This window comes from Taeniopygia guttata, chromosome 3 (genome assembly GCF_048771995.1).
Source record: "Taeniopygia guttata chromosome 3, bTaeGut7.mat, whole genome shotgun sequence".
Classification (NCBI taxonomy): domain Eukaryota; kingdom Metazoa; phylum Chordata; class Aves; order Passeriformes; family Estrildidae; genus Taeniopygia; species Taeniopygia guttata.
The window spans coordinates 25456507-25479028 of NC_133027.1; the positions used below are offsets into that span (position 1 = coordinate 25456507).

At 38.6% G+C, this 22522-nt stretch overlaps 1 protein-coding gene across 1 annotated transcript in view; it reads left to right on the forward strand.

Moving 5' to 3' along the window:
* The window catches only part of LRRC1 (leucine rich repeat containing 1), a 70145-nt gene that overhangs the window by 44040 nt on the left and 3583 nt on the right, over nt 1–22522 (forward strand). The window contains exons 5-12 of the mRNA XM_002195293.5: nt 2938–2994; nt 4598–4661; nt 5423–5497; nt 7213–7357; nt 9991–10109; nt 11108–11191; nt 20163–20278; nt 21219–21391. Coding sequence (XP_002195329.1) covers nt 2938–2994; nt 4598–4661; nt 5423–5497; nt 7213–7357; nt 9991–10109; nt 11108–11191; nt 20163–20278; nt 21219–21391 — 833 coding nt within the window. The remainder of the gene's footprint in view (nt 1–2937; nt 2995–4597; nt 4662–5422; nt 5498–7212; nt 7358–9990; nt 10110–11107; nt 11192–20162; nt 20279–21218; nt 21392–22522) is intronic.

Sequence of the window (22522 nt, forward strand, 5' to 3'; positions counted from 1 at the left end):
ATTTCTAAATGCAGTTGGTGAACAGCTGCCGATGGGTCTTTCTTTAGTCTGAGTAAATGAGATTGCTATTGCCTTTGTGTTTTATAGTAACTTCCCATGACTGATTTTTCTCTACAAGATGGAGATTAGAATTAGGGGAAGATTCTGACATCCATAAGGAATGGCTTGTTTTAGTTCTTTTCAGGGACTTAAGAAATACTGGACTGACAGTGCACCTCTAAAATTAAGAGCATAACAAAACTTAAAGTCAGAAAAATGTTAGTAAATACACAATTTGTTAAGAACCTGTTGGTAAATGTAAGGACGAGCTATACCTCTGCTTTTTAATGTATTGAAGATAAGTGCTTCAGTTCATCAACATGTCTTTTAGACAATACTATTTTATATAATAGTTGTCACATTTTAAATTGCAGCACATAGGTTTGCTGGGAGCTATTTCTGTAACTAGTCAAGATTTAAGAATAATACATGGCAATTTTCCTTTCATATTCTTACCTCTTTATGAAATGGATCAATCTTAAACATAGTATTTCACTCTAATGATTCAGCTTTGCTGGTTTGAACTTCATAGACTCAGGTATCTATATTGGTGAGAAGCTTAATTTTGCTTATTGGTGTCTGCTTATATTGGATTTGGACTCAAGACCTTGGAAGAAGTAGAAAGGATAAAAGAGTGTGGGGCAGTATCTTTTCTTTTGTTCCAGGGTGGAGTTAGGGTTGAGAGCATGCTGTGGGTGAGAATAGTAGGATAAATAAAGCATTTCTCCCTCAGAAAGCTGTGTCCTTAAAGATGAAAACACAATCTGGGAGGTTGCTGACTCCCACAAGAAGAGAACCTAGGCTGGGACTGTGGTGGGCCACAGTCACTCTGCAAAGATGCTCACGAGATACTCACAAGGGCACAGCTGCCAGTGAGTGCTCACAGTGCTGCAGCACAGCTGCCTTCTTGCACCTTCTTGGCAGCTGTCCTAGCCCAGGTGTTTAAGAGGATTTATTCTGTTTTGGACTGGGTATCTGTGTTAACTCTCCTTCATGGGTTATTTTTAAGCATGATCAGTTTCTTGAGCTGGCCTGCCTCAATCTAATGATATGATGAGGCTAGTTAAGATGGTGGTTCCCAAGTTCTTGCTGTTGAATATGCTTTTCTGACAAAGGTTTCTATTCAGCCACAGCCAAAGTAGTATCTGAGGTAAGAAAAGAAATTAAGAGATTGCACCATTTTACTCATCAACGCTTCAAGATGATGGGGAGGGAGATAAGTAGATGCGGGGTGATGTGTAAACACAAGATTACAAAGCAGCTTGGAGATGTGCACATCCCTTTTGTATTCTCTTGATAAACATGAATCATGGACCTCACCTAATAAAAGCTTGAAGAGAAAGTGGAACATTCAAAGGAAGGTGAAAAGAGGTTTCTAGAAAACCTGTAATCATGAATGTAATGGCAGTCTGTAGGTGGCAATGCCAGCAAGACCAGACCCACATTCCTTTTGGAGAGAAGTGGTTCTCATCATCCCTTCCCTCTCACACTCCGCTTGTTTGGCTTCCTTGAGGCTGTTGGATACCCTGTCCCATCTTGACTTGTGTTTTATAGTGTTAAAATTTGTATGTGTGAATATTCTCTTGTGTTGTTGGAGTGATGGCTTGCTTATTTCTGTCAATAATTTTGAGTGGCAGTAGCAGAGTTATTCTCAGTTATCTTTTAATTGAATTTGTATTAGACTTCTTCTAAAGTATCTTAACCTGCATGGTATATTTAAATTCTACTTCCTGAGGGATACAGAACCCAATGAGTAAAATGTATTATTTTAAAAGCTGAAAAGGGCTGCTGAGACTGTAATCAAAGCACCCGTGAGATTTCATTCACTGAGTTTTTGAATGCAGTATGAAACAGGCTCATGAGAGAATTTATTTTTCAGACACCATCAAAAGTCAAGCCATGAAAAATCTTTCCCTTCTAACTGGTCATTGCATGAATTCTTTTGCTTTCCTCTGCTTATATTGAAGTTGCAATGTGAAGATTTTGCTTTTTTTTTTTTTTTTTTTGAGGTTTAAGTTCTATTATCAGCTGTTTTTTTACTGGAGCTAACGAATTATTCTGTAATTTGGTAAACTGGTGTTATTTGAGATGAGAAAATATTTCAATTTGACGCAGTCTGAATGCATGGACTTGTTTGTTTGTTTTTTTCCCTAAAGTGTACGATACAGAATTACTATCTATTTCAAATTTAGTGGAATTCTTGGTTTTTATCTAGATTTTATTCAAGGCCTAAGAACACTGTCCCCCTTCCCTGCACAGGAGGACAGAACATAATTCTGTTGTCAAAAACTTATTTGCAGTCACTACATCTGATTTTCATTTTTCCCTTGGATGGTGGAGGATTAGAGCAGATTATGGTGTTGGGATAATGTCTGACTCCTTGTGTTCCATTTAGTCATAAATAAAGCCCTGAGAAATCGGAATGTTGCTATGGTGATGCTGGTGAAAGCTTGGGATATGGAGTGAGTGAGCCGCTTAGCAGCCTAATGTCACTTAGAGTAATGAGCACGCTGTCATTAGGGCAGTGATGGGTTACCTGGTGCTCTCTCACTTTGGTAGCCCATGCCAGATTCTGAAGGCGAGTAAGTAAAAGCAGTTCAGATATATTATAATATACTCTGTTTAGTAGCTTGCAGCTACAAACCTTTTAACAAATGGAAATCTGTATTTTGTCTCTTTACTTTCTAGCTTTAATCTGTTGAAGTATCACAGAGAAACAAACTTAGTCTTTCTAGTCTGCCTTTCACAAGATGATCTGGTGTAATTAAAACAACAAAAAAAAAGATCAGCTTATAACAACTTGTTTTAACTGTGTAAATGCACACTTTTCTTCATAGAATGTGGAATATAAAAAGTAAGATGGTATTAAAATGTGGTTTTTTGTGTTTTGTTTTTTAGTCTTTATAACCTGGCTTCACTGGAACTGAGAGAAAATTTACTGACATACTTACCTGAGTAAGTCACATTGCATGTGTTTCCATTATTATATAAACATAAAATATTCTTATTCTTAAAATCTGCTAACATATGAAACAGAATGACAGCTAGAAAAAAATATTCAAAGCCAATTGATAATATGGGATACAGCCTTCTATTAGAAGATCTACTTTCATCCACTACTTCTAGTTGTACTTGATTACAGGAACCTGTAATCTGCATGGATTGTCTTTGTTCTATAAAAACGTATTCTGTATGACATAGAGCATCACCAAAGATGTCCTGCATGCATTGGACAAGCCATCTGCAGTGGGAGTGGTGGTTTTGGGTTGTTCTCATGGTGAAGCTTTGTAACTGTGAAGGTAGAGCAGTAAGAGCTCTGAGATTTTCACTCTAGACCCTTGTAGCATTTAAATAAGTGTTTGTATTCAGGGCTGAGTAGCCAAAAGCTTCTAACACCTGGAGATTAAACCCTTGGTAGCAAACTAGACCTACTGATGTCTGAAGTCTTACTTAACCCACTGTGATTTTTGGAAAAAAAAGTTATCTAGATGTCTCTGTACTGTCTGTATTGTGGCAGAGGAATTGGTAGTCTTTTGTTAGACTAATATGATATCTTACACTTTGGGGGTCCTTTTTGTCTGCCTGGAAGCAGCCTCTTCTTTCTCTAGTGAAGGAGTTTCCTTCCTTCCTTTGCTGTCTGGTTGCTTCTTGCAAGAGTTTTGGTGACTCCTGTTTTGCTTGTTAGGTAATCTAATATGTACTGTAAAAGATTTAACTTTTTTAAATTAGAATTCCTTCCCCAGTTGCTTTGGGGTAGTTTTTTCCTGTCAGTCTACCCAGTGCCTTGGTTGTTCATAGCAGTGAGCCACAATACACTTCAATGTCAGTGGCCAGAAGACAGAATTGCTAGCTAAGTTTGGCCATGCAGTATCAGTATGAAGCTATCAAAAATGTTGACAGTTTTATTGCTCCATGAAAATTCTGACTGTCAGTAATGTAGCTGACAATTCACTCTGGTTTTTGTGCTACTGCAGCTTTGAGGAAAGTAGCAAGAGCTCTGTGAGCCTGATTTTGAAGGGTGGCCCTCTCTTGTCTGTTGCTTTGAACGTTTTTTACATCCTTTTGTGCTTCCCTCTATTTGTAGTCTCAAAACCAGAAGTATTTCAGAAATTGATGGATTGTGTTGAGAGGATAAATGATGGATATTGAGTCTTGAGTCACAGAGTTATGTGATCACTATGGGGAATTTTTATCCAGCTGCATAACTGTAAATTTCCCCTAAAAAATAAATCTATGCTAGATTTAAACTTTAACACTAAAGTATGTGGCATTTGCCACCCTGGGGGACTTATTGGTAAAATAAAATTTTAAAAAAAGTAATGATTTGATTGCCTGTACTAAGTTTTAAGTTTCAAGGTCATACAGTTAGACTGACAAAGTAAATTATTTTTTCAGGAAGATACTGCCGCAAACAGTCTGTGCCTGGTAAAATAACTGTCTGCCTACAGTGTATTGTAATTTGAAATTCAAGTTTCAGTAAAATGAGCTTATTCAAATACATGGGGTTTCTGTTGCTTTAGTCTAATGTGGTTTTGTTTTGATTTATCTCATCTCACAGATCACTTGCCCAGCTGCAGCGACTAGAAGAACTTGATTTAGGAAACAATGAACTTTATCATTTGGTAAGAGAACATACCACTGAAACTGCACATTGGTCTTGTTTTATGCATAATTTAGATTAAATAGGTTGTAGGATGTCCAAAAACTGAAGAAGGAAAAATGCATAGAGGGAGAGTCTTTTTATAGGTACAGATGAATTTTGACAGTGAGCTGGTGCTTTCATATCTGTTTAGTCTTGTTCAGCACAGTATCACTTTACTCAAAAAACCGCAGCTGATCTCTAGAAAATGAGAGTGCAGCACAGCTTTTTTATAGAAATAAAAAGGAGTGGAGGGATACAAAATCTTGTCTGTGCTTGCAGTTACAATGACCACGTGGACTTGTGTCAGGAACTGGATGGGCTAAGCACAGGTGTAAGTTAAATTTCCAGGGTGAGAGTGAGAATCTTTGGGAAAAGACTGAGGCAAAACTGCTGAGGGTCAAGAGGTCCTACATTGTTGCAGATCAATCTACCGAAAATATATCTGTCATCTCCCTTAAGGTATTCAGGTAAATGTTGGATGGATTTTCAGTAGATCAAGGGTGTGCAAGCAATTTGTTAGTGCATGCCAGGAAAGAATGGTAGATTATTAAGTTATAGCAATTAATTTGTATGATGGAATTCCCAAATACTTACAGTCATTCTTGCTACTTCTGACCAAGGTACTTGTAAATAGTGCTTGCAGTAAGAATTGGTTTACTTAGACTGTAATTGTGGGGTGGCAATTTTTTTTTTTACTTAAAGCTCCTATACTACTTAACTTTGCTGCTTTTTATGTTGTAGCCAGAAACAATTGGTGCACTTTTCAATCTTAAAGACCTTTGGTTGGATGGAAACCAATTAGCTGAAATACCTCAGGTAAAAATGATCTCTACTGATACTGTTTTGAAGATATTTTTGAAAGAAAACATTTTCATTCATTCCTACAGAGAGGTGCTTTAAAGTGGAATATTTTTCTCAGTCTACTTTGCCTGGGTTTGGTTTTGGGTGTGTAAGGATTTTCTCTTGAAAAATTCCTCTGCAAGGGATTGGCCATGATACTGTATGTTGTCAGAAACTTTTAGATAGTTTCCTAATAGGTACATTGTTTAGTTTGTAGGCTGACACATCCTCTGTTTATAGTTCTTGCCCAAAGATCAGGGAGCCAAAAGTCATCTGAGATAACCATCACCTTGTGTATCTATCTGAATTGCAGTTTTAAAAGTTTTGAGTATGAAATTTTTTTTTCATTTTTTGTAGTTATCTTCATTCATTTAAGCATGGTGTTTGGAAGAAGTACAGTAACGGAACTGTTGCCATAAATGGAAATTTTGATTTATGCAGGCAAATCCCCCTTCTGACATCAGTCATGGGATGAGGGAACTTAGCATTTAAAGCTTATAACACTCTATATTCCCTTTCTTAAGAACTTTTATAATATGTGGGATGGTTCCTCTTCCCTCTTTTTCCCTTACAGCCAAGTCAAAACCTGTTTTCTTCCGTTCCTTCTGCAGTTTGCTGTTACTTGCTGTATGGATTTCATTGTCAGTTGTGTGTCTTGTAAATCAATTACAATTTAGTGGGTTTAGTTGACTTTGTTTTTATTGGCTTGGCCTAATAAGTTGAGATGATCACTCATAAAAGGTTAAGTGTGACTTCAGCAGCCATTTTTATTGAAACTGGCCATTATTGTGTATTTTCTCCAAAGTTGAAAGGATGAACTTGTTGGATAAAGGGTATGTGTTTAATAAAAGATCCTCTTGAGGGGCAGACAGTTCAAAAGCAGAAGAACTGATCTTGCAAGTTAGGATCAAGGCCATTGCTGTATGAAAACAATATATGTAAAAGGCACTTCTTCCTCAGCTGTTCAGTTTTTTGAAAGGTGATTTGGATGACTAAAATGAGATCTGTCCTCAAGTGTATATAGGGATGTCTGTGTGCGTGGGGAATGGGGGGGTGCTCTGATAGCTAACAGAGACAAAGGTATTTCTCTGTCTGATGGTTGGATTGCCATGATAAAAACTTAAGTAGTCATTAATAATAGTAGGTGATGGTAGGATAACATGGCAGTTCAAATATGCTTGCTAGAGCAACACCCCCAATTCCTATTTCTGCATTTGTTGTAGTTGGGAGATGTGAAGATATGAAATCCCTAGATATCATGGCATGTTGCTGTAGCAGCCAGGAGAGACTAATCCTAATTTGCCTAGGGTTGATTGGGAGGGGTAGACTTTAATTATGTGGTGGTTGATAATCTGCCATTCTGAAAAAGACAGCTCTGCAGTCTTTACTTGAGGAAAACTCCAGGTTTGGCTGGTGCTTGCCTGGGTGTGCTCAGCATAGCTTGCCTGACTACTGAAGCCAGTTTAATATTTAAAATAAGAAACTGTGACTGAATCACTTGGTTAGTTTGTCATATGTAAAGTGTAAATATTTACTTTTTTTCTGCTTTTAGAGGTCATACAAAGAATGGCAAATTAAGAGGTCATACAGATAATTGTTTTTCTTGGTGGAATTTCATTGTGATGGTACATTTTTTAAAGTGCTTTCTTACGTGTTTGGGCATGACTTAAATTTTTTTCCTTGTATCGCAGGAAGTAGGAAACCTGAAAAACCTGCTTTGTCTGGATGTTTCTGAAAATAAATTGGAATGCCTTCCTGAAGAAATTAGTGGTCTGACTTCTTTAACAGACTTGCTTGTTTCTCAGAATTTACTTCAGGTCTTACCTGATGGCATTGGTGAGTACAAAGTGAATGCAGTCACACAGAACCATTTAACCCACTGTAACTGGAAGTCATTTGGGTTTTTAAAGTCTTTTTGTGCAAGAGATGAACTTGTCTCGTGTTGGTTTTTATTCCTTTTGCTTAGTAACAAATGCATAGCTCTATTAATGCTGCATTTTAATTGTCTGCATAGCAACTCCCTCATAATCCTTTTTCAGTCTTCACTTTGTACCTCCCAAACAACATAAATGTTAATATCCCTTCAGTTCCCATTGTGTCCATGTCACCATCAGAACTCTTTAACACTGTGAAATTTCAGCTTGTAACATGCTGTGGGTCAAGTGATAAGACTGGCTGAAAGTATCACTGCAAAAAATACAGAATTTTGAATGGTGATGTGTATTTATCTTCAGCTGGACAATGTGATTAATCCTCCACTGAACCTAGTGGAAGACTGTTTGCCTTGCAGCACATTAATCCTTGCCTTGAGGATTCAAGCCACAACCTTTCTGTGTCTGACCCCTTAGACTGGGTTCAGTAACTGAAGAATGTTTCCTGAAGCATTACCAGTGCCTCTTTTAAGGTGTATATTTTTTACCCATTCAGTAGTTGTGACAAGTAGACGAACAAGCATTTTTTCTTCTCTACTCATCAGCTGTTTTTCTGGAAAGTTCCATGTTGTAGGTAGGAGTATGCCTTCTCCTTGAGAGGACTTTTTTTTAAACCCCCCCAAAATAAAGGTGTAGGGGAAGTGGTTTAAGTATATTTAACATTCAGAAAAGAGTGGTCAGACCTTCCCCCTTCCTATATATTCTGTATTGGACTAAGAGAAGTTTCTCTAGAAGTTGGATTTGGGGGAGTGGGCTGACAACTGTGGGTCCTACAGCTGCCTAATACGTGTTTGACAGGGAGTTGTAGCAGCCCTCTCTGATGACCTGTGCTGGCCAGTACAATTTTTGTACATCAGAAACTCTAGCATCTGAAAGTCAGCAGCTCATGCACCTAGCTGGATGGAACTTGTTGGCAGAAGTGATCCTTGCTGTTCTCTGTGGAAGCTCTGGGGCATTGCCCAGCTGATCACTGATTCCTTGGTGGGACTGGTGGATCTGTAGAGCTCTTGAAGCAAGTCTCTCACCAGCACCAGTGGCTCAGGTCAGCTGTGGCCATGTCACCTCAGTCTCCAGAGCTCTGATGGAGCTCCAGCACCCCCAGGCAGCCTGTGCCAGTGCTGCACCACCTCGCACTGAGGAAGCTGCTTCTGATGGCCAGATGCGATCTCCCACGCTGCCTCACCTGCCCCTGCAGAGAAGAGTTTGGCTCTGTTGTGTCCATAACTGCCCTGTAAGTGGTTCTGGGCAGTTCCCAGATGCCTCCTTGGCTGTCTCTTGGTGGTAGTCAACAAAGCCAGCTCCTTCAGCCTCAGCTCACATGTGCTCTGGCCATCCTGATAGCTTCCTTCTGGACTCCTATCACTTAAACAGGGGAGTTAAGGGAGAAGACAAGTCATCACATGAAACTGAGAATGATTTTACAGGTGTGGTTTCACTGATTTCAGGTTGATAGGCTATAGCAACTTCCATTGATCTGTTTGTTATAATTCTAATGTTGTCTAGTTGCTTCTGATGAGAGCTCACTGCTGTTTAGTATTCAACCTGGCGCTCACCAGAGGATTCAGGTCCTTTCCAGCAGGGCTCTTGTATAGGTGTATATTTCACTTCCCAGCCTGTGCTTGTGCACAGGTTTATTCTGTCTGGGTGCAGAGCTTTGCAGTTCTCTGTGCTAAACCTCAGGTTTCTGTTTAGGTTGCTATCTGCTTTCTGTGTCAGACATCCCTTCATCACTTCCATCATCAGTGAATTTGATCCTTCAGACTATTACAGCTGTTTTTGGACCACACAAGGGTGACAGTGAGGTATCAACACCTAGTGTTGTCTCCTGAATTCTCTATTATGGGCTCTGCCTGAGTCAGCTTTTGCACCAAAGACCATTCTGATACAAAGGAATAGAACAAACTGAGTTTTCTGCCCTGAAGCAGTATTTTGTTCTTTATAAGAAAATCACCTTCAGAGAAGTTTGATTTCTCATCTAAAGAATAAACTTAGGTTTTCTGTCGGACTAATTAGGTTCTCTGTAAGGACAAAGAGACCTTGATCCTGTTTGGGTTTGGGCTGTCACTTCAGTGCAAGGTGTTCTCATTGTGACTGATTAGGTGTAGGTGATCTTCTGAACATTCTTTCGTTAATAAACACTGTATAATTGAGGAACAAACAGATAATTTTCACTTGTTTATAGGCATTTGGGTAGACACATCCTTGATATTTACATGGGATATCATTCAGATATTACAATAATATAATATAATATAATATATATTATTATTATATAATATAAATATATATATCAACTTTATCACAATTTATTATGCTTAAATATTGGATATGAATATTGAGTATGAATTCAGTGATATTAAAACTTTCAGAAATAATGCAAGCACTAATTGAAGCAGTGCTTGGGTTCTTTTATTTTACCTAATGATAAAATTTCATTGTTTTAGAAAATTTCTGGAAGTTTTGCAGCATTAAAAATTTATGTAATTAAAGGTATTGGAGGATACTAGACTAAAAATCCATGTTGTTTTTTCTGTCCAGGAAAATTGCGGAGGCTCTCCATTTTGAAGGTTGATCAGAACAAACTGATTCAACTAACTGATTCCATTGGAGACTGTGAAAGCCTTACTGAACTAGTTCTCACAGAAAACCAGTTGCAGGTATGCATGGTCATGGCTGCTCAAATGGCAGGTGGTAATAAGACCTGCTGTTAAGTGCTGAATCACTTAGCTCATTAGGTTACTCACCCTTGCTACTGCTAAGGAGTACATTTTCTTTAAAAGCATCTTACTTCTTTCTTGCTAAATGAATGCTGGAGATCATGTTGTGTGTAGTAACAATCCACCCTTCAAATTTAAGCAATTACATGTTCACTCTAGAGTCTTTCATGACCGGTGAGAGAATTGGAGCATGTGGAGTGCAGGTATCACTCACTTAGTTGTGGTTTTTATGCAGGGGTTTGTGCTTGTGCTGTATTGCATTATTGCCAGTTTTTGCTGTGCATTATCTGGATCAGTCTTGCTGGAACTGAATAGAAGCCCTGAGCACTGCAGAACTTGTACTGCTCCTTGCTCTGCTGATCTGCTCTAGACAGATGTTAAATATGATATGTGATCAATTAAAATAAAATCTCAGGATTCCTTCTGTTAGGTGTTTCCTTCCATTATTTTGAAACTTCATGTAACACTGAGACTTGGAGAGGAGCTGTCTTTAAATAAACTAGGTTTGAGCATTTCTTAAGCTCAGTTGGTACTTGGGTTGAGTTAGTTAGAAGCTTAAAACTGTTAAGATGTCTTTCCAACAGTCAGTTCATAGCACCTCAGTTAGGAGATAGCTAACCGAGAAGCGAATTTGGGAGTGTAAAGTTAGATAATACATCCTACGCACACACATTGTGTACACAGCTGTTGTGTGTTTATTATCATAGTGCAGAGATAATTCATGAGTGAATTTGTGTTAGAAATTAACATTCCTAAACACTTGTTCTGCAATATAAACCTTTGAATCGTCTTTGGAAAGTCTAGCGGTAATGAGGATTAGCTACACTTCAATTTTGAAAGTAGATCAGACTTTTAATTAATTTTAAAAGTGAGTTAAGTGGTTTTTCCTGACTGTTTATGAATTCTGTTTGTGTATTATTTTATTTTTGTTGGCACAGTCATTACCGAAGAGCATTGGAAAACTAAAGAAGCTGAACAATTTGAATGCTGATAGAAACAAATTAACATCTTTGCCCAAAGAGGTAAGTTTTGTGCCAATGACATTATAGAAACAGAAACCTCTTGATTTCAAGTGCCTGTGAGAAGTAGCAGGCAACTTTGGTCCAATGGGTATTCTTTCCAAACTGATTGCAACCAGGAACTTGTCTGCTGGATCTGAACTGTAGTGATTTGGTGGCTTGGAAGCGCAAAATGTCTTTGCAGTTGAACAGAAAGGCTTGGATCTAATTAGCTTGTAAATAACTTGGGTCTAATTAGCTTTTAACTGGTAATTCCCAGTGTGGATGTCAGGTCTTGCACTATTTGAAGGCTTGGAGTTCTGGTAGGGTGAATGCAGCACCAATATGTCTCTTCTGCATGTAACTACTGCCATGCTCTTCCTCACCTTACTCCTGTGACCAATATCAAAGTTTCATACTCTGAAAAGTGGCTCAGTGACTGTCTTGACAGTCTTTTCGGTTTTGGAGATCTCTCTACTACTTTTGCCCTTAAATATAAGGACCTGATGTGACTAAGATACCTCAAATTTTGCAGCTATGAGTGCTAGGACTTCTTGTCTGTTGTAACAGTATGTGGAATGAAATGAGGCTAGAGCTTGAGTTGTGAAACTAAATATAATGAAGGCTTTACAAGTTTAGTTCAGCAGTAAATTGTGGAAAGAAATTGGGAAAGCAGCATCCTGTGATTGGAATATGGAGCTGTGAGTTGGTTCTGGTTGTACTACTTTCTCCGTAATTTTTATTCAAGTAAGTCTCCCTCTTAATTTTCCTATCTAACATGTGGCTCTGAGCTTTTGTTCTCTACTTTTAGTCACCTAAGGAGCAGGAGGGTTCTGTACTGAGGTGACACCTGATGGAAATTGAGAGGAGCATCAGCTCTGGCTCACTTCCTTATGGAGCTTGGACAGCTCAACAAGGAGGTATGAGAAGGAAGTGAAGTAGCAAAGAGATGGGTGAGAGCTGATTGTCTGAAGGAGAGGGATCAAGCAGGGGCAGAGGATGCTGCAGTGGCACTGGCAGCAACGATTCCAGTATTCTGGGTCTGAGCTGCCACAGGCCAGTCACCTAATTGTGGGAAGGTGAGGGGTGAGATGTGAGTACTGCAGCTTTTCTAGCAAAACAGTGTCTTCTCTGCTGTCGTGCTTCTGCTTCTGAACAAAGAATTGTGACAGGGCTTACCCAGACAGATTGCATGATGGCTAGCAAGAGACAAGACCCTGGCAAAACTATTTGTATTGGTATGTGATAGCAGTTATCATCATAAAATATGCTGAGTTGGAAGTAACCCATCAGGAGACCACCTCCTTGCTCTGCACATGATACCCCAAGAGTCACCCCATGTACCTGAGAGCATTGGCCAAACACTTCTCAAACTCTGTTAGGTTTGGTGCTGGGACCACTTCCCTGGGGAGCTGTTCCAGTGCCCAACAACCCTAGGTGAAGAACCTTTTTGTAATATCCAACCTACACCTCCCTTGGCACAACTTCAGGCCATTCCCTCAGGTCCTGTCACTGATCAACACAGAGAAGAGATCAGGGTCTGCCCCTGCTCTTCCCCCATGAGGAAGTTGTAACTGCAGTGAGGTCTCCCCTCGGTCTCCTCCTCTACAGGCTGAACTGTCCAAGTGACCTTAGCTGCTCCTCATACAGTTTCCCCTCAAGACCCATGTTTGTTGCCTCTTTTGGATGCGCTCTAATAGTTTTAATATCTTTCTGATCTGGTGTTCATTCAGCAGAAAGCTTTCTTTGCTAAAATACCTGTACTTGAGACTTGTGCAATTTTATGTTCACTCCACCTTTGAGCAGAATTGTTTTGAGTTTTGCATGGAAAGTTTTACTGGTACAGTTTCTTTCCAGGTTAGCAATTAATAGCTTGTGATAATGGAATATATGTATGGAATATATGGTTAATGGAATATATGGTATTGGAGGTGGTGTATAAGAGCAATCAGTGTGGCTTGGAAGAAGCAGGAACAGGAGCAGGCAAGAGGAGAAGGCTCAGCTGCAGGAGCAGGTAAAGCAGGGTGGATATGGAGTGTGTCTGTTTGGGGTGTAGTGGGGTCAGGAGCTCAGTGCAGAACAATAGCGGGATTCATACTGAGCAAGATACTGATCACTTGGAACCAGCAACGTTTCTCAGAGGTGGAATGTGTTGCTCAGTTGGTGAAGTGAAGAATGAGAATGTGTCTAGAGAACATCAGTGCACATGAGAGAGGGAGGGGGACACCTGCACAGAAGTGGAATGAAGACCGGGATGAGCCTGTGTTTGGAGAAGGTGAATAATGAGAAAATGGAAGGTAGTGTCTGGAATGAGGTGAGCTCTGGGGAGTTGTGGAAGTCCAAGAAATAAAAATGGGAGAGGATGGTTCCCAAGGGAGCTTGGCAGGGAAACAGGAAGCAGAGCTCTTTGGCCTCTTATGAATGACTTTGAAATAGAATTTTTATTTTTCCTTGAAAGGTGTCCATGCCAACGTGTCTGTCTCATTAGAACAAATGCCTTGAAATTACATGTAATGTAAGATTTTATGCTTTGCTCTGCCAATATTTAATTTTTTATTACTTAATTTTAATGGCAGTCAGCCCTTCTCTAAGTGTGGGGTCATCCCTCTCTTGATCAGTGCATTTGAATTCCAAGCTGGTAATGTTACAAATAGAAAGCATACAACTGATGGCAATGGTATGCCTCAAAAATACTGTTAATGCGTGTATTGCAGAACCTACTGTCTAGCTAATAAGACTTCTCAGTTTCAGTTTTTCAAGTTTAATTTTGAATTCCTTGAGCTTAGGCTGTGCAGTATACATTTTTTCCTGAGTGTGTTTAGAGTGCCTTCTTCAGTGCTGAAATGGTAGTTTCAAAAACAAAGTAATCTGCTGCTCTCTGTACGTGTTCCATCTGTACTGGAGTTGCATTTTCTTGGTATAGTATTTTTCTTGACCAGCAGCATTTTGCTTTAGACCAAACATGAAGATTTCATAGACAGGTTTTATATTTACAAGTCAGAGGAATTAAGTGAAGAGTCACATTTCATTGCTCTAAAAGATAATTGTTCTACATGAACTGAGTGCACAGGTATAACAAGTACTATTTGCTGTTATGCAAAGCATCTACAGGAGCAGTTGTAGGGGGCTGATAGTGGCAAAGATTCCAGTTCTGAGCTTCCCTTTGGATGGCAGGGAGGAACCATTTGGTGTCTTGGGTGGAATGTTCAATTTCCATTTTTGTTCGCATCATTAGTGATGTGGAATAAAAATAATACAAAATGGATAGGTAGCACACTTGGAAGGCTCTGATCAACATTGAGAAAGCATACTATGTTTTCTGTTTATTTTCATCCTAAATTGACTAACTAAAATTTAAAGCTAGGCACAATCTTCTGACAGAAGTAATTTTAAACACCTCTGCCTGCTCTGTGTTGCTTTAGATGTTTCCTGAGATAGTATAGCCAAGGATATAGACTGGGGTCTCAGACCTCTGCACATCAAAATTAGTACTTGTATTGTACAAAGTTAGTACCTGTGAGTACCAACTCACAGAAACAGAGTTGGATGCAAAAGTAGAGTATACGCTGCAGATATTTTTCCTCAGTATCTTTCCCTCTTTACGTGTTTTTCTTACTTCTTCCATTCTTTCTCTGCCTTACAGAGTGCTAGAGCAGCTGTGCATATGTGGTCTTCATCCTGATAAAAAATGGATGTGGGAGAGGCTGTTACTGGTTTCTGTTGGAGAGGGATAGAGATGCAGTCTTGTCATGTGTGTAGAAAAAAGTGGAATTCAGCTGGAGAGAAGAGTACATGTACCCAATACTGTATCTGCTTGGTGTTGCTATCATTTCACCCAGAATTATTCCTGTAGCAAAGACCACTTTTATAGGTAGGCTAGTGAAAATTATGTGCCTGGTGAGATAATCTCTGAGTTTTAGTTTTTCTGTGGTGGTGTGTGTTTTTTTGGGGAAGGGGGTAGAAGGGTATTGATTTGTTTTTTTTGATAACAGTTTGAGAGAATTGGAGTTTGAGTCAGTGTGTTAAACCATTACACTGCAAGATGGCTTCAAGGCACACCTGTAAAACTACTCTTTATCTTTTGGTGTAAAATGTCTTGACTTGGGATTATTGAGTAGTTTGTATGCAAATACACTTTCAGAGTTTCCTGGTTCAAAGGTGTGGTGATAAAGGTAAAACCTGGAAGAACTGAATGTTTGACCATGGATTGAGTCACTGACAGATTTCATCTTCAGCACCTCGTTTTGCAGCTTAGTGCCTCTGTGACTGAAGTGGTAAAACAGACTTCAGCAAGAACTGAGAATGTCTAAACCTGTTCATAGTTAGAAAAGTTTTCCCCTTAAACTTGAAAGACCTGCCTGGTGACTCTTTGGCATAGAAATCCCACCCTGGCACAGGAATGCTGATGAAACTGGTATGTTGATTTTGGCACTTGCATAAATAACCTCCTTGGAATGTTTTCCAGTTTATATGCTTTTGTTAATTAGTCTTTACAACCAGCAGAGATCTGGTAATGTGTCCTTCCTGGCTCTGAGGTATAGTGTGAGAATTATTACTCCATTAGGTAAAAGTACAGGGTTTTGTGTTGGTTTTTTTTTTGGTTTTTTTTTTGGTTTTTTTTTTTTTTTGACAATAACTGTGCTTTTAAATTTTTTTTTAATGAGTAGGGACCACTTTGTTTTTTCTGATTTTAACTTTTGATATCCTGTCTCTTTCTTCATTTGTGTAGAAGTATGTGTGTCTCAGAGGTAAAAATAAAGGCCACTAAGAAAAAGTGCTGGAAAACTTGTCTTGAGTCAGGAGGCTGAGAAGCTGTCTTGGTGAGCTCCTCTCCCCCATTTACCAGTGGTTCAGGAGGTGTTGAAGTGAGTTTGCTGAAGATTTTCATAGCCAATTTAAAGTTAATAATAACAACAGAAAAATAGTTAATAATAATGAATTGGGCAGTTTTTTCACCCCTAAATGTATTGTGTGCTTGCAATTAAAGAATTCGTATACTTTATGTGGAGCCAAGGAAGATTCTGACTTTACTTTGAACCCAAACAAAATTTTGGATATGACACTCTGGAAAAGATTTTACAACACAAAAGGAACTGTGTTTAAATTACCACTGTATTTATCAGACTTGTATAAGTCTGAGAGAGTTTTTGGCACTGACAGCTGTTTTGAGAGTTGAATAAAAGAGAATGCGTCACTGTGCTTTTAGCTATTCACACGACAACTGAAGACTGATCATTACAGTATTTGTCATAATGTAATTTTTTTTTGTATTGCTTATAGCTGTGTGAAAGATGCTAACTGGTAAAGGACAGCAGAATTGATTCATAGCTTTTGAGTAGTAAACAGATCTACTTTAGGGTCATTAGAAACACCAGCAGAAAAGCATTCTGCTAAGACTTGCAGTTGTGGGGGTCTGTCTAAGATGAACAAGTAGTGGGTGTATGAATGGCAAAAAAGCAGGAGGGTGAAATGCTAAATGCTGGTCATGATGAAAACATGGGGGGAGTTTAGCAACTGAGTTGACTTCCTGTTTATGTTTGTCCAAGCCTTACTGCTTCCCCGGAATGAGGAAGCTGTTAGAAGGATGAGCCTCAGACTGATTTAGAAGAAAAGAGCAATAAGATCATCCATTAAAGGGTTTACAGGGTTGAAGTTTTGTGTGGAATTCAGTGGTCTCCTAGTGACGATCATCTTCTCAATCAAGCACACCTGAATGCAAATATGCAGTTTTGTTCCATCTTCATAGTACCAATGATCTTAAAATTAGTACTTCATAGTAATGACCATTTACTGCCTGACTGACCTGTGGGCTTTGTTTTTGTGGTTTTCCTTTATCTAGGCTCACTGTTCTTTGGAGTTGGCGTGATGTGACAAGTCAGTAACCCTTAAACTAAAGTTGCTAAAATGAACTAAGTCTCAGGAGTATGACTTAGGCATGCACAACTCACGTGAGATCTTTTCCTGATGTCCTGCTCACTACAGAAGAGTGTGAGGACTTTTTAAACCTCCAGTCCTTGGAACACTTACTCGCGTGCCTAGAACTAAGCACACGATGCTTGTCTCCATTAAGTGAAGTCTGTGCTGGAAATGCAGTGTGTTGACTGGTGAATGGGCTTGTGGCCTCAGCCGTGTCCTTGGTGCAGATGTGGTGGTCTGGCACAGTTTGTTGTGAGCATGTGACCCTTGGAAAGCATGGCTCTTCCTCAGTTAGGCACTCTGAGCCGAACCAGTGACATTCTGATACCGTGTGGCTTCATGGTGGCCACAACAGCGTTTTCCTTTCCGCATGCCATGTAGTGTGTGCACTTTGCCTCCATGGTGCGGTTTCATGTTTAGGTTTTCAAACACTGGACCTGATGTCTTTCTGTACTGCTGGATGGGTGCCATCTTTGTTTAAATGACAAAGATTTTAGTTGATTCTTAACTGTCAGCTTGTTGTTTTTTTTCTTTGTGGTATCTCACTCGATGCTGCTCATTAAATGCTGTCTGCATTTTCTAAAAACAGTTTCATTAAAAAAATTCAGTGTCTCTTTTTTATCTACTCTACTACCCTATTAAAATAAAAGGTCTTCGCTACCTTTGAAACAAACCTTTGAACAGCAGCCTGTTGACTGATAGAGAGCAAAGTTAAATTAACTGAAGTTTAAATGATCTAGGAGTTACAACCCTCCTTGGTAGTAGAAGAATGTATGTTCTGTCTCCATTTGTTGGCATGCTCTTGTCCAGTATGAATAAAGAAAAATAAATTGAACATCTCTTGTATTTTCTTAATTGTTAGCCGCTTGGAAAATTATGGGTCAGGTAAATTGATAACCCTGTAAGTATTCTTAAGTCCACGGTTCTCCGGTTACCTTTCATTAAACTGCTTTAAATGCATGATGACTCAGACTGTCCTGATTCCACTGCTGCATTTTTCCATTGTTAAAAGTATAGAAATTTGGGTCTCATCAGGGCTGCATGGCTTTACTTTGTTTGTTTGGCTAACCTGTTTGGATCTCCATGCTCCAAGACTGAGTAACACAAACTTCATTCATGAAAAGGGAACACTTTGTGTACACTGAGGGCATCACTTGCCAGCTCATCAGCATTCCCTAATTGTATTTCTGGCTTTTCACGGCTTCTCATGTTAGCAACACCAATTAGGCACTTAGTGTGTATATATCTTTTTAATATCACACTGTGTTTTGTGAACGTGTGAAGGCACATTATTTAAGAATTTATACACGCTTTAAAGTAATAGCTGAATTCTTGAACCAAGAAATGTTTGCTTACTATTTGAGTGCTGGTTTCTAAGGGTTTGATTCACAAGCTAAAATGGTTTGCAAGGTTCATGCTTCTGTTGTACACACAGGGCTGGGAAAACTGATAATCTTGTGAAACAGCTGCATCTTAAGAGTGCAGTGATTTAAGGGAAATAGCACAGATTTTGTTTTGTCAAGAATGTAGCACTTTAACTTTCTGCTGTAAATAGCTTGTGAATCAGAAGCCTTGAGCAGCTGATTGCTGTTTACTTCCATTAAAAAGCATTTATGATACAAAGGAAGGTGAGTGGAATGTAAATGTTCCATTTGTTTTATTTTGTGAGTCACAGTTGCATCCTTTGAAAGTGACTTTTTCCTTAGTAAATAGTGTATGTTAAATCAACACCATTTTCGTTTTGACTAGTTAAAATATTTTCTGCTATTTGTCTGTAATTTCAGTCTTGGGTTTGGACTGAATTGTGGGTTTTGCAAAGACACGACTGACAGTTAACAAGAACACAATAATTTCAGTTTAGTTTTGGGGACTCCTGGCCAAGGTGTAGTTACATATTGGCTATAGTATGAGAGGAGAATCTTCTTAGATGTATGTCACTATAGATGTCCTCTAATTTTTGAACTGAGATTTTCCACTGTCTTTAGTTTGGACTCTAACTCTGTAATTAGAGTTTAAGTCTGCTTAACTTGAAAGCTTCAAATGGCATTTGCCTCTGTTACTTGGAGTAAGAAAAGAAAAAATCTTGTTTCCCCTTCTTATGGTGAGTTTTGGAACTGGCAAACAAACAATGGTGCTTTTCGAAACTCGGTATGATAAGTAAACAAAGGTAAGTTTCCTTTGTTAATAGGAACAAAGAGTGACTTGAAGCAGCTTTTGAGTTGATACAATTAATAATCTTCCTGTTTATAGAATTTCCCTCTGGAACATTAAGTTGGAATCAGTTTGTTGTTTTTTGTGGTTTTTTTTTTTTTTTTATCAGATGTGGGGGGTTTATCTTTCTGAAAGCAGCTACTTTTGGTGCAAGATGTAGATTATTAAAGGTACAACTGAAAAATCCTATCTTTGCACCCAAATAATGCAGATGTTTATATTTGGGTAAATGGGTAGAGACAGAGGATATTAGATTAAAATAGATTAAAGAAGGCCAGTTCATGTGGGAATTGTGTTGAAATGGGTTGCTTCTAATGAATTGGGACATCAATTTTACTCAGTGTTCTGCTTCTAGTGAGTTCTTCATTAATCTTTGTGGACTCAACAAATTTTGGGAGTTGGTTGGTATATTTAGCATTTTGCCTTGCTTCAAGGCCCATTGCACTTGCTTGGATATAAAGTTGCCATGAAGAAAGAGAGAATTAATATGTAAAATGTAGATCTAGAAAATGTTAAGTGTAGGGTTTTTTCGTGAATGTTGGGCACAGAGTATCTTCTGTGTGGCTACTGATTTCTTCTGGGTGTGGAAGGCTCTAAAAGGTAGCTGGAATGTGACTTATATGTAAAGTTATCCATTATTTGCAGATATATATGTTCAAGACAGTGCTCCTACAGACTTGCTTCAGGTCAGACTTCTTCGAAGCTGCCACTTGTTTGCAGTCTGTGCCACAGGGGGAAGTGTCTGGCAGGCATTGTAACTTTGATGTGCTGTGACACACTCCCTGACCCCTACTGCATGTCTTTGTTACACTGTGGTGCTGCAACAAAACCGGACTTGCTTTTTTCCCCCCTCTCTTCTCAAATGTAGGTTGGAGGCTGCTGCAGTCTTAACGTCTTTTCTGTACGTGACAACAGATTATCTCGAATTCCCTCTGAAATTTCACAGGCCACTGAACTTCATGTCCTGGATGTTGCTGGAAACAGGCAAGAGATTTTTGTATTTTCATGTTCTTTTGCTAAATTTACTTAATTCTTTCTGATAGCAAAAGATATTATGTCTGTGAAGAGAGTAATAAAAAACCAGTTATGACATTCATGTTAGTGTTACTGTTGAAATTGTCAAAGTAGTCTTCCCCGTGGGCCAAAAGTAGCATAAATTGTGTGTTATCATGAGTGTCATTTTTGGATTACTTTGACCCTGAGGAAGAAATTGGATTTTTTAAAAAAAAAATCCTCTGGTTTTATATATTTCTGAATTAAAACTGGGAATCTAGGCAATGGATAGAGCTTCAGGTGAAGCTGCCAAGCTGTAATGTCAAGTGGCATCAATATTGAGTGTTGTATCTTCACAATACAGTATGAGTAACAGGGAAGGCCACTTTGAACTTGCAGCTTCTCGCAAATCTTAATGCTTCAAACAACAAGCAAAAATGAGTGGATTAAAACATAAAGCAGAAAATTAGTTCAGCTTCTTAGTAGGAAGTTAAATAAAAAATACTACCCCAAAACAGAAGAAAAGCAAATGGCAACTCATCTATGCAATATAATTGTCTCACAGCCCTTATGTATTTCTAGTCTAGCCACTGTTCACATAAAGCCCCTGATGGGAAGCAGCTGTCTTCTTTCCAGGGCACTTTACTGCAGTACAGAAAGCTCAGCATTGTTTTACCTGGTTTTCAGCTTCAGAGGACTATAAAGTCATAATAAAGTTAAGCTGCAGGGGTTTTTTTTGCTTTTTTTTTTTTTTTTTTTTTAAAGAATGGAGTAGTTGGAATTGATGACTACTGCAATGCCTTCTATTAGAGGCATTAATTTCAATCCTGTTTGTTCCAACTCAGCAATGTATACTTGAGTTGACTTCATGACCATCTATTAAGTCTCCCAGGAATTGCCCTGACTTTTTTACTTTGCTTTTTTGAACTAGGCTGACGTATCTTCCCATTTCACTGACTACATTAAGGCTGAAGGCTTTGTGGTTGTCAGATAACCAGTCCCAACCTCTGCTGACATTTCAGACTGATACAGACCCTGAAACAGGAGAAAAGATTTTAACATGTGTATTACTTCCTCAAATGCCTTCTGAGTCTGGTTGCCAAGGTGAGTGCCTAGAATCAGCTTTTCATTACGTACAGAATTATTACTTCTATGTTTACTGAGTTGTCCCATAAAGGTTTGTAAAACTTGCATAAGCCCTAGTGAGAAAAGTAGCAAACTTCTGATTGAATTTTCAATATTAAACCTTTTTTTTTTTTCTATTAACCTATTAGTCTTCAGAAGACTTTAAAATTTGGCACTGAGTGTTATTGAAAATATAGCGACAGCTACGATAAATAAAATACAGATCTGGAAGAAATAGAATTACTCCTATCACTGATCTGAGGCTTGCCAATGAGCCCAGTGGTGTCCATATTTGTGTACATTGATTATACATATTTTATTTATATATATATATATATATATATGGAAAAGTGGCGGCTTTTCAACTTCAGTCTCTTTACTAGCAAAATAAATTGCATAGCAAGTAGTGAACAGTGGACTTTTTATTTTTTAGCAAGCTAATTTTCTTTCAAGCAGACGTGCCATACAGTAACTTTATTATAGTCATTAACAAGTGTAGAATTGCAGTATAAGTTGCTTTTCCCTTTTGTGATAAAACTTTCCTCTGAGCCAGATGGAACCATAAACTCTTTTGTTGGCTGTGTTGCTACTCCAGTAACTTCTGAATGTTTTTTGTCCTCAAGCTTTTAGAGCTGTATGTGAATATTCAAGGGGATTCATCTGAGCTAATATTTACATTTCTACTGTAATGACTGGAGAGTGATTTATCCCATCCAAGAATGGACTTTCAAAAGGAAATAATGTAGATTCTTCTCCACTAAGTACAAAGGGGCCCAAGAAGAAAAATTCAGCTGGGGGTATCTGTATTGTAGGTACCCAAGCTTAATTCCAGTGTTTCTGTCATATATGGCTGGAGCAAATAGAAACCATTAAAACAATAGGAGTGTAGAAATGCCTCTGTTTTTAGCTCCTGGATTTTAAGAATAGTTAAGAATTAAAATAAATACATGAATTAACCCCTTTAGAATTAAAGAGGATTAATGTAGTTCAAGTAGAGTAACAGAGGTTCACTTGACTTTCTCTAAAAACCTTACTATAAGCAATTAGATTTCCTCCTCTCCAGATTAATCTCATGGCTTCAAGGGTAGAAGGCATGGAATTTAGATTGTT